Here is a 16,078-nt window from a genome sequence, read left to right on the forward strand (position 1 = left end):
AGGACATGGAGGTCAGTAGCCCTTATACCCTCACAAACACACACATCCCCCAGATGTATCTCTGCATCTCCCCTATCTCTGGGGTCAGCTATTATAAGAAACTATTGCCTTTCAGTAAAGTCTGTATTAATCACATGGCTCAGAACTCGGTGGAACTAGGACACAGACTGCGTATCTGTTTGTGCATACTCAGGGGTGTAAGGCAACCCCACTGTCTCTGTACAGCTAGCTGCTATTACAATTGAGCTCCTTGGCTGGGATACGATCACTGGAGCCATAGAACACACACACACACACACACACACACACACACACACACACACACACACACACAGGCACATACATCCTCAGTCAGTGAAGTGATGACAGTGAGCCGTGCTCTATCTGTGACACGGCTCATTTAGGTGAATATACTCTTGTTAGGAACAGGACCTGAGCTCTTTATCATGTAGAGCAGGGATAGCGTATCATTTGATCCTAGTTCATTTGGGGATGCTGTCTGATTCAGTGGGAGATACTGTTACAGACAGATGATCTGATCTCTGATCAGTCTATGAACCTTCTCTAGGGAAGCTGGACATGTGGTTTGCGGTATGTTCAGGAGGTGGTAGTGTTTCAGAATTTGTCTACTATGTTGGCCAATTTTGCATTCCTCTCGTCATTCAATTTCTCCCCTGCCATTCCTTATTTCCTGATCCTTCCACATCTCCTTTCATCTCGTCATCACTTCTCTCATTTCCCTCCTCTCTGCCCCTTCTTTTCTGTTCGCTTCCCATTGTCCCCCCTCCTCTTCCCACTCTCTCTTCTTCTCTCCTCTCCCTTCACCCTTGCCTTCTTCTTCACTCCTCTCGTCTCTCCATTCTCTGTTCCCTCTTCTCTTCCTTCATCCCCGTTCCTCTCTTTTCTGTCTCTACTATCTCCCCCTCCCCTCCTCTCTCCCTCCATCCTGTTCTCTCTGTCTGTTCCCAGGTGGGGAGCTTTACACAGGGCTGACTGCAGACTTCCTGGGTAGAGACTCAGTGATCTTCCGTAGTCTGGGAGGTCGCTCCACCATGAGGACTGAGACAGACCAGAAACTACTCCATGGTACTGGAACTATACTGTACTCACCGCCCACATTGAATACACACCTAAAATAAATACTATACATCTATTATATACAACTTGGTTCTTACAACTTCCATAGACACTACCTGGCAAACTAATTCCTGTTCTCTCTCTTTCTTTTTCTCCCTCTCTTTCTCTCTCTCTCTCTCTCTCTCTCTCTCTCTCTCTCTCTCTCTCTCTCTCTCTCTCTCTCTCTCTCTCTCTCTCTCTCTCTCTCTCTCTCTCTCTCTCTCTCTCTCTCCCTTCCCCTCTCTCTCCAGATCCTAAGTTTGTTGCGGCCCACCTCATCCCTGATAACGATGACCGTGACAATGACAAAGTGTACTTCTTCTTCACGGAGAAGGCCATGGAGGCCGGAGACAGGGAGGGAGCCATCCACACCCGCGTGGGACGAGTATGTGCGGTAGGAGAACCATACATTCTCATTGTTATTATTGACTCTGGTGGCTGATGGTTAATTTTCCAGGACTCCAGGACCCCCCAGGTCAGTCTTCACCCCCTCTTAGACCACGTCATGATCTGGGTCTTGGGAACTGGATTAAGGCTGTGGGTGATTTCCACAATGGGGCTTCAGCCCTGACATAGTGAGAGTTTAACGTTTCATTACGGGGAGATGTGCTTGGAATATTGCCTTACAGAGAGGGTCTATAATGGTTAAGCCAGGCCACAGAGGCAGATGGAGAGGGAGAGACAAGCGTCTGGCCAGCTCTGGGAAGAGCTGACATTCCCCAACAATTGGCGTCTTTCTTCGTTCATACACATACAGCTGTCGAATGTGCTCTGGTATGAGAGTCAGAGCGTGCATACCTCCCATCTCTCTCACACAGTCATACATCCCTTCTGACACGTATACGCACGTGCACATACAGTCGTGGTCAAAAGTTTTGAGAATGACACAAGTGTTGGTCTTCACAAAGTTCGCTGCTTCAGTGTTATGATATATTTTTTGTCAGATGTTACTATGGTATACTAAAGTATAATTACAAGCATTCCATAAGTGTCAAAGGCTTTTATTGACAGTTACATTAAGTTTATGCAAAGAGTCAATATTTGCAGTGTTGACCCTTCTTTTTCAAGACCTGCAATCCGCCCTGGCATGCTGTCAATTAACTTCTTTGCCACATCCTGACTGATGGCAGCCCATTCTTGCATAATCAATGCTTGGAGTTTGTCAGAATTTGTGGGGTTTTGTTTGTCCACCCGCCTCTCGAGGATTGACCACAAGTTCTCAATGGGATTAAGGTCTGGGGAGTTTCCTGGCCATGGACCCAAAATGTCGATGTTTTTGTTCCCCGAGCCACTTAGTTATCACTTTTGCCTTATGGCAAGGTGCTCCATCATGCTGGAAAAGGCATTGTTCGTCACCAAACTGTTCTTGGATGGTTGGGAGAAGTTGCTCTCGGAGGATGCGTTGGTACCATTCTTTATTCATGGCTGTGTTCTTAGGCAAACTTGTGAGTGAGCCCACTCCCTTGGCTGAGAAGCAACCCCACTCATGAATGGTTTCAGGATGCTTTACTGTTGGCATGACACAGGACTGATGGTAGCGCTCACCTTGTCTTCTTCGAACAAGGTGTTTTCCGGATGCCCCAAACAATCGGAAAGGGGATTCATCAGAGAAAATGACTTTACCCCAGTCCTCAGCAGTCCAATCGCTGTACCTTTTGCAGAATATCAGTCTGTCCCTGATGTTTTTCCTGGAGAGAAGTGGCTTCTTTGCTTCCCTTCTTGACACCAGGCAATCCTCCAAAAGTCTTCGCCTCACTGTGCGTGCAGATGCACTCACACCTGCCTGCTGCCATTCCTGAGCAAGCTCTGCACTGGTGGTGCCCCGATCCCACAGCTGAATCAACTTTAGGAGACGGTCCTGGCTCTTGCTGGACTTTCTTGGGCGCCCTGATGCCTTCTTCACAACAATTGAACCTCTCTCCTTTAAGTTCTTGATGATCCGATAAATGATTGATTTAGGTGCAATCTTACTAGCAGCAATATCCTTGCCTTTGAAGACCTTTTTGTGCAAAGCAATGATGACGGCACGTGTTTCCTTGCAGGTAACCATGGTTAACAGAGGAAGAACAATGATTACAAGCACCAACCTCCTTTTAAAGCTTCCAGTCCATTATTCTAACTCAATCAGCATGACAGAGTGATCTCCAGCCTTGTCCTCGTCAACACTCTCACCTGCGTTAACAAGAGAATCACTGACATGATGGCAGCTGGTCCTTTTGTGGCAGGGCTGAAATGCAGTGGAAATGTTTTTTGGGGATTAAGTTCATTTTCATGGCAAAGAGGGACTTTGCTATTAATTGCAATTCATCTGATCACTCTTCATGACATTCTGGAGTATGTGCAAATTGCCATCATCAAAACTGAGGCAGCAGACTTTGTGAAAATTAGTATTTGTGTCATTCTCAAAACTTTTGACCACGACTGTACACACACACATCACAGCTGGCTACAGGTGTCCCCAAGAGACTCTGCTTTAGAGTGTAGACAATGCATAGTATAACATTCCTATGCTCACACTTATATGTATATTGTTCACACGCATGCACACACACACACACACACACACACACACACACACACACACACACACACACACACACACACACACACACACACACACTCACACAGTCCCCCCAATCCCCCCCAAATATCTCTCCACTGTCTTTTATTGTCAGTTCCACCAGAACAGAACCAGATCCTGACAAGAAAGCAATTATCTGTGTTTGAGCTGATCCCAGACAGTTTACACAGCCCTGGTGTCTATTAAACGACCCTGTCTGCTTGTATGCTAGCTCTGCAACAATACCGTATAATACAGTATGGATGAGAAGAAAAGCTCCTGTCATTATATCTCCATAGCCACGTGCTCTTTGGCTCCCCACTGTCCAGTGTATGGTTATAGAAGGGTTTACTAGACAACTTTCCCACAGGAGAGGCCAGACATAGGTAATTAACCATGTACTTCTATGCTCTATTGTGTTTTTGCATGAATGTAGTCTACAGGTGCTCTGCTCTGATTTTTTTGTCCTGCTGCTGTATAGATAATGGTTATTCCTTGTTTGGGTGTAACTGATAACCTCTCTTTGTTTGTCTCCATTAGGCTCTCTCTCTCTCTCTCTCTCTCTCTCTCTCTCTCTCTCTCTCTCTCTCTCTCTCTCTCTCTCTCTCTCTCTCTCTCTCTCTCTCTCTCTCTCTCTCTCTCTCTCTCTCTCTCTCTCTCTCTCTCTCTCTCTCTCTCTCTCTCTCGCTCGCTCGCTCGCTCGCTCTCTTCCCTTACAGAGAATTGGGTGTTTGGATATTCTCAGTGGATAGTGTGTGTGTTCTCTGCGTGATAGAGATGTGTTGTTGATGATGATCATGGTGATGGTATTGTGTTGTCTGTGTCCTCCTACAGAATGATGCAGGTGGACAGAGAGTTCTGGTGAATAAATGGAGTACCTTCATCAAGGCCAGACTGGTGTGTTCTGTACCTGGGCCTCATGGCATCAACACACACTTCGACGAGCTGGGTGAGACACATACAAACACACTTGCACAAATAATTTATGCAAATAATGTATTCTTGCAGGCACAAAACTTGAACACACTCACAAAAGTACTCTATATTTCACAGAGGGTATTTTCCTGCTCAGAGGCAAGGATGAGAAGAACCCAGATGTTTATGCCATCTTCAGCACCATTAGGTGAGCTCCGCACACACATGGTTACACACATCCATAGCTCCGTCTATGAATTTGAGAGTGGTTACATTTCTCCAGCCCCATCCTTTGGCTGTTTACCAAAACAAGTGTCAAGGCAGCCATTTTGTTGTTTTGTGAGTTCCAGTCTGTAGCTTTAACATGTACCATTGAGGAACTAAACCTTAATGAAATCAATCACTGACATTAAACATTCCTCTCTCCCCTAGTAACGTGTTCCAGGGCTTTGCAGTGTGTGTGTACCGTATGGCAGACATCCGGGAAGCCTTCAATGGGCCGTTTGCGCACAAGGAGGGACCTGACTATCAGTGGGGGGCTTACGAGGGCAGAGTGCCCTATCCAAGACCTGGGGTGGTGAGTAGTACCCTTACAATACCCTACTGCAGGCTACTGTGCCGTATCTACACAATAACACTATATTTCAGCCTCCATGTCAGCCTGCTTGTGTGAGAGAGAGCAGGTGTACAAACTGGAGAGAGGGAGAGAGCGAGAAAGAGAGAGAGAGACAGGGAGAGAGGGAGAGAGAGAGAAAGAGAGAGAGAGAGGCAGGGAGAGAGGGAGAGAGGGAGAGAGAGAAAGAGAGAGAGACAGGGAGAGAGGGAGATAGAGAGAAAGAGAGAGAGACAGGGAGAGAGGGAGAGAGAGAGAACAAGAGGGAGAAAGAGAGAGAGAGACAGGGAGAGAGAGAGAGAGAGAGAGAGAGAGAGAGAGAGAGAGAGAGAGAGAGAGAGAGAGAGAGAGAGAGAGAGAGAGAGAGAGAGAGAGAGAGAGAGAGAGAGAGAGAGAGAGAGAGAGAGAAAACCTTAACAAAGTACAGGCTCAGTGAGCACAGCCTTGCCATTGAGAAGGGTAGACACAGGAAAACCTGGCTCCCTGTAGAGGAAAGGCTGTGCAACCACTTCACCACAGCAGAACCTGAGACAGAGCTGCATTTCCTGACAAAATGTCAAAAATATAAAACAATTAGAGAGTGTCATTTCCCCAAATTTGAAACCATTTCAAAGACCTCTCTGATGAGAATAGGCTACCCGTCCTGTTGGGGGAGGAAGCAGAGAGCTGTGGGTTGGCAGCGCACTACATTGCTGCCTGCCATACGATGAGGGACAGTGTCTGACAGACCAACCAACCTGCACAGAGAGAGAGAGAGAGAGAGAGAGAGAGAGAGAGAGAGAGAGAGAGAGAGAGAGATAATGAGCTAGTCCAGCTGTGACAGTGTGGTTACTGTTGGTCCTCCTGGTTTTCCTCTCCCCTCAGCAGCTCTGTCTCATGTTCTCCTCTCATCCGCATCGCTGTAATTTAGCCTCATTTAGGGCCCTAGTGTCAGAGTAGAGTCGGCACCTCTGTGGTTTCACTCCACACACAGGCCTGATTAAGAAGAATGTCCTGGCACAGAACAACCCAGAGAGAGAGGGAGGGTAGGAGGTAGAGAGAGAAACCTCACTATACCCCCTGCCATCAAGTCATACAGGGGTCTACCCTCCCCCTTCTATCTTCCATCAACTTTTTATTAAAACTCACTGAAAAGGTTATGAGAAGAAGACACAATGGAAGCAATCTCACCTGGATTCCTGTCCAGAGATTCTGTCCAGACTTTAGCTGCATTCACCAACAGAGCCTGGTCTTAGCTTGATGTAATTCATGCTGATCTCCCACAGCCTGGGATCAGCCCTCTCCAGCTCTCCCGTCCCTCACACTGTTACTGTAAGGCTCTACCAGGGTTATCTAAATGTTCCTATCTCCTTATGCTGGTGGAGTCTGCTACAGTCTGCTCATTCCCGAGGTTCACCAATGATCCATAGACACCCTAAATGACTCTATCAGTATAGAGTTGACTGACTTAGCTCTGTGTGGGTTCCAAATGGCACCCTATTCCCTATACACTGAGTGCACAAAACATTAGGAACACCACATTCCTAATATTGAGTTGCACCCCCTTTTGCCCTCAGAACAGCCTCAATTCATCTGAGCATGGACTCTACAAGGTGTCGAAAGCGTTCCACAGGGATGCTGGCCCATGTTGACTCCAATACTTCACACATTTGTGTCAAGTTGGCTGGATGTCCTTTGGGTGGTGGACCATTCTTGAGACACACAGGAAACTGTTGAGCCTGAAAAACCCACCAGCGTTGCAGTTCTTGACACACTCAAACTGGTACGCCTTGCACCTAGTACCATACCCCGTTCAAAGGCACCCAAATATGTTTTATTGTCCATTCACCCTCTGAACGGCACACATACACAATCCATTGTCTCAAGGCTTAACAGTCCTTCTTTAACCTGTCTCCTCCCCTTCATCTACACTGATTGAAGTGGATTTATCAGGTGACATCAATAAGGGATCATAGCTTTCACCTGGATTCACCTGGTCAGTTTATGTCATGTTTTGTACACTCAGTGCACTACTTTTGACCATGGCTTTAGGGTGCCATTTGGGAAGCTGCCTAAGTCTTGCACTGTGGAGACATTTGGCTGTCATCTCCTACCGCTAACAGAGATTACTGTACTGTTTCTGAAGGCTATTATGTAATTGCGCACTTTTCTGTGATTTAGTGCTTAGGGGCTGTGCATACTTTTCACACCCATAATGGGAGTAGATAAAAATGTGCCAAATATTTTTTTTTCATTCTCCTCCTTTCTTTCTCACCCGTTTTCACTTACTGTAGCTCTTTCCAGTGATTGCAAGCGGTTAAAGTGGTTAGTTACCACTGGGTCAGACATCAGAGTTGGGATCAGTTCCTCATGAATTCCAGTCAATTCAGGAATTTAAATAGGCTTCTGTGGTGAAATTCCATGTCAATTCCAACTTACATTAACTGAAATGATATGTTTCAACCCTGTCAAAAATGCCTATGGATTAGTCAATGTTATGACAGAATTTGAAGAAATCTTCTCAAGCACAGTGTTGAATATGACTCCCAGTCATACATTGTCAGGGAGTCACAGAAAAACACAGACCTAACTTACCACATAACATATCAAGTGATCTCTAAAAACACAACTGCATAAAGCATTCATATCACATTCCACTAAACCCTTTTACATTTCCATATGTTTTTATAACATGATTACTAAAGAGGTCCTCTCTCTCCTCCTGTCTTCAGTGCCCCAGTAAGATCACCAACCAGCCTGGCAGACAGTTTGGCAGTACCAAGGACTTCCCAGACGCAGTGCTTCAGTTTGCCCGGGGTCACCCCCTGATGTGGCGCCCGGTGTACCCGGCCATGAGGCAGCCTGTGCTGGTCAAGGCCAACGTGCCCTACCGCCTCAAACAAATCGTGGTGGACCGCGTGGAGGCTGAGGATGGACAGTATGACGTTATGTTCATAGGCACAGGTCAGTCACAAATGGATCACACTTAGCCGTTTTCTGTAGTTAGACATAGTGGTGATTGGTTAGGAAACCAGTTTGTATTGTGATTGCTCAGTTGACCATTTTGACCCTTGACCTCTGACCCCAGACATAGGCACGGTGCTGAAGGTCATCGCCCTGCGCAGTGGCAACTCTCTGGACACAGAGGAGGTCACTCTGGAGGAGCTGCAGGTCTTTAAGGTAACTAGATAACATTATACTTCTCCTTTCTCCTCCTCCTCCTCCTCCTCCACTTCATATCCCCACTGTGTATTTAAAAGCCAAACCCTTTCATAATGTCTGAATGCGAATTAAATGTAATATTCTCATTTTACCAAGGTGCCAACTCCCATTACCTCTTTGGACATCTCAGTAAAAAGGGTGAGTAAATGTTCATTCTTTATCACAGTTCACGTTTACTTAGAGAAGACCTGCACGCACTGAAGCCTACTTTATGATAAATCCAATAGCCTAGACATTCGATTCTCATTCTCTGGTTGTACTCTGATCCCTTTCCCCACACAGCAAGCACTGTACGTGGGTTCTCCATTGGGTGTGGCTCAGCTGAGGCTCCACAGGTGTGAGACGTATGGGAAGGCCTGCGCTGAGTGCTGCCTGGCCAGAGATCCCTACTGTGCCTGGGACGGCACCTCCTGCACCCGCTACACCTCGCTCAGCAAACGTCGCTACCGACGCCAGGACATCAGGCACGGCAACCCCGCCCTGCAGTGTATGGACCAGAACCTCAATGGTGAGAGAGGGGGAGGGGGAGGGAGAGGGAGGGGTGGGGGGTGGAACGGGGGAGAGAGGTGATGGGGGAGAAAGGGTTATCGGGGGAGAGAAGGAGAGAAGGAGGGAGACAGAGAGAGTGTGGGGCAGTGACTTAAAGAGAAAGTGTGTGGTGGAGAGAAAGAGGAAGAGAGAGAAGGAAAGAAAGAGAAAAGATTTGTAAAAAGGAAGGAATGTGAAAAGGAATAAAAAAGAGTGAAGATGATAGAGTATGTGAGAATTAGATATAGTACTGAGATTCACAACACGCCAAGTGCCCCTGTGGGAAAGTAGGGCACGCTAATATCCTGTTGAGAAATGGTTATTACAATGGTGTGTATACTGAGGGGTGAGGGGGGCTGAGGGAGTCTGGCTGTCATGGTGGCGAAGCGGAAATGAACCCAGAGTATTTGTTCCTGGATGTCACAGAGGTCAAACTCGTCCATTGAGAAGCAATTGACTCTGAGAGGTGACGTAGGACAAACACTGAGTCGGCATCCCAAATGGCACCCTATTCCCTACATAGTGCACTACTTTTGACCAGGGCTCTAGTCAAAAATAGTGCAGGGAATAGGGTGCCATTGACGCAACCTGGGCCTTTAGAGACAGAAATATAAATAGAATCTCGGATTTTGTCTTAGGGGAGAGCAAACAAGACATAAACTGTAAACAGCTTATAGGTTGAACGACCAAAGTCCAGTAGAAATCATGTGTAGTTTCTATTGTATAGCTCAGTGTCAGGTCTAGAGGGAAGTTGTTATCAGATAGAACACAAGCTGTGTTTGACTGAGGCATCATGTTCATGTGTATCCCTCTGTTGGGAACCAGAGGGATAGCAACATAAAACATGCTTTATGTTAAGCAACTCTCATTTGTATATACTGTACACAGACATACAACACAACCTAGAAACACAGATTATCTCAAATATGCACACGTTGTGCTGTATTTTGCTTCCTTGTCCGTGTGTCTTACGGGATGAGAGGAGTATGAAACACGCTTGAAATACACACACGCACTGGTAATGCTGTATAAGAAATTACATCATACACACATCGTGGGCTGAAGGAGAGGGTCCTCATTTGAAAGACCTTTGAATTTACAAAGTAATGGAAACTAGGTTATGTTTAAGGAGATGCTTCACTAAACCTCATCTCATCTTTGCTGAGAAAAAGACAGATCCCCGTCGGTCTGTCATTGTGTGAGAGGGGAGCACCGTTTGACAGGCAGAAAGAGGGGGAACAAAAGACAGAAAGCTGTAGCAGTCAGAGGAGCGGAGGATGTTTGCTCACCTGAAGAGGAGTGATGAAAGTTTTCTCTCCCAGGTCAAGGAGTAGTTTAGGGTTGGATTGCATTACACTAACACTGAATAAAGGCACCAAGAAGGGAGATGTAGTGTCTACCATAGCTGAAGATGGCATGACCAAAGTCACAGGGCCTACTGAGACCACACCATACTCTGAAGATCACAATTCTAAGTGTAAGTGTTTTAATGTACATTGTGTCTATTGTGTGTTACAGTGGAGGAGCTGGATGTGACAGAGGAAAGGGTTGTGTACGGGACAGAGAACAACAGCACCTTCCTGGAGTGTATCCCCCGCTCCCCTCAGGCCTCCGTGACATGGCTGCTCCAACGAGACGACCGCAAGGAGGAGGTGAGATGGAGGGATGGAGGGAGGGAGGGAGTGTGAGAGACAGAGATGGAGGGATCACGTGAGTGTTAGAGAGTGAGGCGGAGAGAGAGAGAGTCTGACGGAGGACAGAGCGAGAGATGGAGCAATACGAGGTATGAGAGAAGAACAAGTGAATAAATGGAAATGAGAGAGAAGAGTCAATAACTCAGTGGACGATTTAAGGGGATGTTTGAGAGAGTGAGACATGGGAAGTCAAGTCAGGTCCGCACCTGCTCAGTGACCTGTTACATGTACAGTAAAGCTCCGGTTTCTCCCATGCCAGGGTTTCTGTGGTTTCCCTAGGCTTAAATGAGTGTTTCAGTCAAGCATGTAAGTACAGTATTAAGGCATTAGAGCAGCTTTCTATTTCCCACCAAATAATCGTTGGCTCTCGGTTGTTCATTTGGAGAGACCAGGCTGCCCTGTTTGCTTTGGCACAAACACACTCCCCGGCAGAGAGATCGGACGAAAAAACAAGAGTTGATGAATTTCATGGCAAAATTCTTCTTAGCCACCCAAGCTGAGAAAACAGCAAAAAAAAATCAACTTTAACTTTGCCCTCTCCTCATCTCAACCGCTCCCCTCCTCCCTCTCTGTGCCATCCCTCATCCTCTTTGTATCCACTCATCCCTCCATCTCACCGCCACTTTGCCCCTCTTCCTTCTTTCTGTTCCCCTCTTGCCTTCCTACCTCCCCTTCTCAATCCCTTCTGTTCTCCTTCCGTCTTTCTCTCTCACTATCTCCCTCCATCCCCCTCTCTACCGCCCAGGTGAAGCTGGATGAGCGGGTGATGCGTACGGAGCAGGGCCTGCTGTTCCGCCGTGTGTTCCGTCAGGACGAGGGCGTGTACGTGTGTCGCTCCCGCGAGCACGGCTTCACCCAGACCCTCACCCGCCTCTCCCTGGAGGTCCTACAGGGGGACACACTGAGCGAGCTGCTAGCCCGTGATGACGCCCCCCTCGACGGTCCACAGGGGGTGAAGGGCTACAGGACCTGGCCTCCCTGCCACGCTCACAGAAGCACCGGCCCCCTCAGCCAACCGCGCTCCTGGTTCAAGGACATCATGCAGCTGATTGGCCCGTCGAACCTGCCACACGTGGAGGAGTACTGCGAGAGGTTGTGGTGCAATGACAAGCTACGGCGCAAACACAAGAGCATGCTGGACAAGTACCGGCAGGCGCAGGACAGCGCACACAAGGCCCGCAACAAGGGCTCTGGGGAACGCAACCGGACACCGCGGGATGTCAGCAACCGACAGCCGTAGAGGGGAGAGAGGGAGGAAATAGAGGACTGAGAGAAGGACTACATGAGAGACTGAGAGAGAATAGGAAGAGGTGGTAGTTACATGTATTGTAGGAAGAGAGACACTGCCAACAGACTGTAATGTTAAGGGTTGAGACTGTTGTGGAGGGGGGAGGAGGGAGAGAGAGAGAGAGAGACCAGGACTCATGGCACTCATCACTCTCATTGACTTCATGAAGAAACCCTCTGCTGTTTTCACCAATGGACCCTTCTTCCTCTCCACGCACCCTTGCGATGTTAGTGACTCTGTATATGACTATGGATTGACTGTACCATGCTGTAAATAGTGTGTGGAGTTGGACTGCTACAACTGATCACCTTTAACCCCTCATTGTGCCCATCTCTCTTTGGTCCTTGAGCCCATTCCACATGATGTACCCCTTAAAACAACATCTCCAGTCCCTTTGCCTTACCCTGCACCTCATCATATCTATTCTGGAAGAAATGGGGCTTAATGGAATCAAAAAGGGTTCTATGGCTCACTTCATGTACAGTATTGCCTTCAAAGAGGTTCTAGAACCCCAAAGCACCGTTATTTTTAGCAGTGTAATCCCATTACCCTGCAGGTCATTCACAACCGCACATTCTCAAGCATGCACTGTTGAGCGGACATATAAGTGCACTCACACATCATCCATCACACACTCAGCCATAACAACACACCAGAGCATTGCTTTAACTGGAAGTTTTCATGAGACGATTGTTGACTCTTCAACAGAGAAAAGACCTGTCCGTTGCTTTGTGTTACCAGTTCCCACCATTCCTAGTTGTGTCGTTCCTGACAATGGAAGGAAAATAAAAGGGTCATTGACGCTGGCTGAATGTTCTGCTGGTGCTTTGCACACACGGCTTCATTATTTAAATACAGGATTAGCCATGTTTTTTCTCTCTCTGTTGTTAAAATACAATGTTTTCACTGACAGACTTCACTGAAAGCTCTCCTTTCAAGGGCACTGGCTGTAGGGAAAGGAGGGAGGGGGTCAGTGGAGTGAAGGGACAGGGATGATGGGACAGGGGTGAGTGGACAGGGGTGAGGTTATGAAATTGGGCTGGGTTCTAAATAAGGAAAAGGGGGCAGTGGAGGGGTCATAGACGGTATGGGTGGGTTTTTACAATGGATGGTGGAGGGATATTGGATGAGTTGGGTTGATGTGGGTGAGTGGGGGTCAAGGGACAGCTATGCGATCCTCCTTGGTTGGCTTGAGTAGGCAGCCAGGGGAAGTGTGGAGTTTAACAACTCCCACTTGCTCCCATGCCTTGATTGCTTTCACTGGCATACGAACTTGCTTGTGGAGGAGGAAGAGGTGGAGGAAGAGGTGGAGGAAGAGGTGGAGGAAGAGAAAGAAAAGAAAAGAAGGAAAGGGTGGTGGAGGAATACGTGCACTGAAGAAAAAAGGGGAGCTTTAAGTGCCAGTATACACAATTCACAGTTCTGTAAAAATCCTGAATCCGTTTGTGTGAAGTAACTATTTAAAAATGTGGCACATTGTTTCCTGCCAATGCAGTGACTTCAGAATATGTAACACAAGCATCACTCAATCTTCCATTTATTTTCTCAGTTTGAGAAAAGTGAGTCCTGTTGCTTTCTCTCCAAATATTGTTTTTGATCATATCTTCTAAACCAACCAGAATGTGACGGAGGAGAGTGTTATTAAATAGCCCAAATCCCTTAGGCCTTTTTTGTAAATCTTTTCTAAATCCTAACGTTTCAATTCATGATTGGTGTCAATGAGTTAACATGAGATAAAGCATTATATCTCGAGCAGTCGCCCCTTCTGATCATGTTTCGACTGTTGATGATTTGAGTAGGTTAGGGCTGTTATGAGTGGTTCACCATACGGAGGCCTACCAGGTCTTATTCTGATTGGTTATAAAAGAAAAGACACTAACATAGCCTGTATAAAAGGGAAAATACACTGCTCCACACAACACAATAGCTTATGGTTCACAGCTATGGGAAAAAACAGGATTCAATGGGTATTGTTGAGTAAGTCAAAACTAATTGGACAGTGAATATGAATAAAACAATGAAAAAGCTTTTACTGACAAATGTCATTTGTTTTTGCCTGTTTTTCGATTTTTGTGGAGCTCCATCCTGCAGTTACTATCAGCAATAGTTTGAAGAAAAACATTGTATTTCTGACATACTCTGTGTTCAGAATGTCAATGTCGAACTGTAACAAAGTGAGACTTCCAATGTTGATGATAGGTTTGTAACTCGTTGGTGGGGTCTCTTTCATAGGAAAGAGCCTAATTTAAATGTTTGCTGTATTTATGTCTTATTTAATGATGCTCTCCTGCATGCAGTGTAATGTATGCTATTTAACATATTAATACAGTTTTTTTTTCTAACGTAAACCTCTGACTGCATTCTCTTTCTGATTCTCAGACATCTTTCTGTGGGACAGGTAAAAACTCTTGGGGTGGTAAGCTTTGGTGTGGGGACGTTAAGGGATTTGGTTGTCTGGGGTGTGGTGGGTTTGTGTTATGGTGGGTTTGTGGAGATGTGGTATGGTGGGTTTGTGGAGCTGGGGTGTGGTTGGTTTGTGGTTTTAAGGGAGTGGGTTCGGGCAGGTGTGGTGGTGGGGGTGGGGGTGTGGGGTGTTGATCTGAGCCAGGGATCCTGTATTACACAGACAGACCAGACTGTGTGTGTGTGTGTGTGTGTGTGTCTGCTGGGTGTTTCTGGTGGGTGTGTGAACGTGGGAAAATTAGTGTGTGTGTGCACATGCGCGCATGTGTGTGTGCGTGCATTCTTGCTTGCGTGCATCCATGTGTTTGCAGTACGTATTTGTGTCTGGGGATCAGCGGCTGCTCTGTGCTTGATCTGTTTGTCGTCTGGCAGTGCTGTGTTCAATGTTTTGTCTGTTGTTGGCTCTATTTGGAGCAGGCTAATGAAGCATGTCGAATCAATTTAAATACTATCATTGAGCAACATCTCAATGAGTCTGAAAGAGACTGAATTGAGTCTGGGATAAAATGGTTTGGTTTAGAGAGAAGAAAATACCCATTTTATTCTGTAAAGACACATTCTACTCTGTAAAGACCCATTTTATTCTGTGAATAAACAGGGCTGCCAAAGCAGAGCTTGTCAACTGGCAATGTGGACATAAATAAGATACAACAAAAGTACACAGAAATGGGCCTCTAGTTATAAACCACCTGTTTTAACAATGCTAAGTGTAGAGACATGCACCATTTGAGTGTGAATCAACAACATACTCCGTATACACCTGCAAAAGGTTTTGTTGCATTTCATGTTTGCTCTTTCCCCATGTCAGCTTTTTCCTGGATTTTCTTTTATGGTCACTCTTTTCAACTCCCAATTGGCGAACCCTAGCCCTCACCCTTGTCAATGAAGGTACTCATACATGTAATTGTAGCGTACGTGCCACAGTAACATCTGTATAACAGCTTAGAAGCAATGGAGTTTGTTGTCGGTGTAGCAACAGGCATGGTCTCATAAACCCAACCCCAACCCAACCACCTAAACTCCTTGACACACTGAGCACAACCACAGAGCCTGTCCTGAAATGGTAAAACACCCTAGCCAATTCTGTCGTCATTCTCCACATTGTGAAAGAAAGCTCCAGAGTGGTACAATGTTGACTTTGTCAAAGGGACTTAGCGGGTCAGACCTATGGGCAGCAGAATGAACCGTAGACGCTCCGTTGGACCGCATCCCCCATAAGCCCCCTTTAGCCACGCAGCAGCGGGTGATGGGAACTCCAGCTGCTGGAGCCATTTCACTTAAAGCCTTTAGCTCGTTACAAATCAGCCTTGCACACTGGTTACAGTCACAGCTCGTTAGGTGCCACCAGGGCTTAGCTTAAACAGGTGGGTCTCCTTCAATGGTTTTCCCTCTGTTGAGGAAGCATGGGTGCCAGGCAAGCTAGGGTGGGATGGAGCTCCTCGGAGACTGTTAAAGCATGAAGCCATAATGTACTGAGGGATTTCCTAATATGGATGCTGTAGAGATGTTGCATGGTGACATGCTGGACCATACCCCTCAGTGCACAATTGTCAACCTATTCCATTGTGTTCAAGAGATATCAACTAAAATGCACACTAAAACAGGCCAGAAAATGACTTCTGAGAAAGCCCCCTACAGAATAACAGCGTCTTAACGACCAAGTTAACGGTTTCAGCAGCGGGTACTTACACAACCACTAT

At 46.7% G+C, this 16,078-nt stretch overlaps 1 protein-coding gene and 1 long non-coding RNA gene across 2 annotated transcripts in view; one reads left to right on the forward strand and one right to left on the reverse strand.

The window, feature by feature from the left end:
- Positions 1 to 14,263, forward strand: part of sema3bl (sema domain, immunoglobulin domain (Ig), short basic domain, secreted, (semaphorin) 3bl) — a 53,867-nt gene extending 39,604 nt beyond the window's left edge. The window contains exons 6-16 of the mRNA XM_041845934.2: positions 970 to 1,086; positions 1,368 to 1,510; positions 4,511 to 4,625; positions 4,730 to 4,799; positions 5,024 to 5,168; positions 7,916 to 8,147; positions 8,272 to 8,363; positions 8,502 to 8,543; positions 8,688 to 8,913; positions 10,452 to 10,585; positions 11,373 to 14,263. Coding sequence (XP_041701868.1) covers positions 970 to 1,086; positions 1,368 to 1,510; positions 4,511 to 4,625; positions 4,730 to 4,799; positions 5,024 to 5,168; positions 7,916 to 8,147; positions 8,272 to 8,363; positions 8,502 to 8,543; positions 8,688 to 8,913; positions 10,452 to 10,585; positions 11,373 to 11,867 — 1,811 coding nt within the window. The 3' untranslated portion in view covers positions 11,868 to 14,263. The remainder of the gene's footprint in view (positions 1 to 969; positions 1,087 to 1,367; positions 1,511 to 4,510; positions 4,626 to 4,729; positions 4,800 to 5,023; positions 5,169 to 7,915; positions 8,148 to 8,271; positions 8,364 to 8,501; positions 8,544 to 8,687; positions 8,914 to 10,451; positions 10,586 to 11,372) is intronic.
- The window catches only part of LOC121538144, a 103,961-nt gene that overhangs the window by 77,608 nt on the left and 10,275 nt on the right, over positions 1 to 16,078 (reverse strand). The gene's annotated exons all lie outside the window — the stretch shown is intronic.

Source organism: Coregonus clupeaformis, chromosome 24, assembly GCF_020615455.1.
Source record: "Coregonus clupeaformis isolate EN_2021a chromosome 24, ASM2061545v1, whole genome shotgun sequence".
Lineage (NCBI taxonomy): Eukaryota > Metazoa > Chordata > Actinopteri > Salmoniformes > Salmonidae > Coregonus > Coregonus clupeaformis.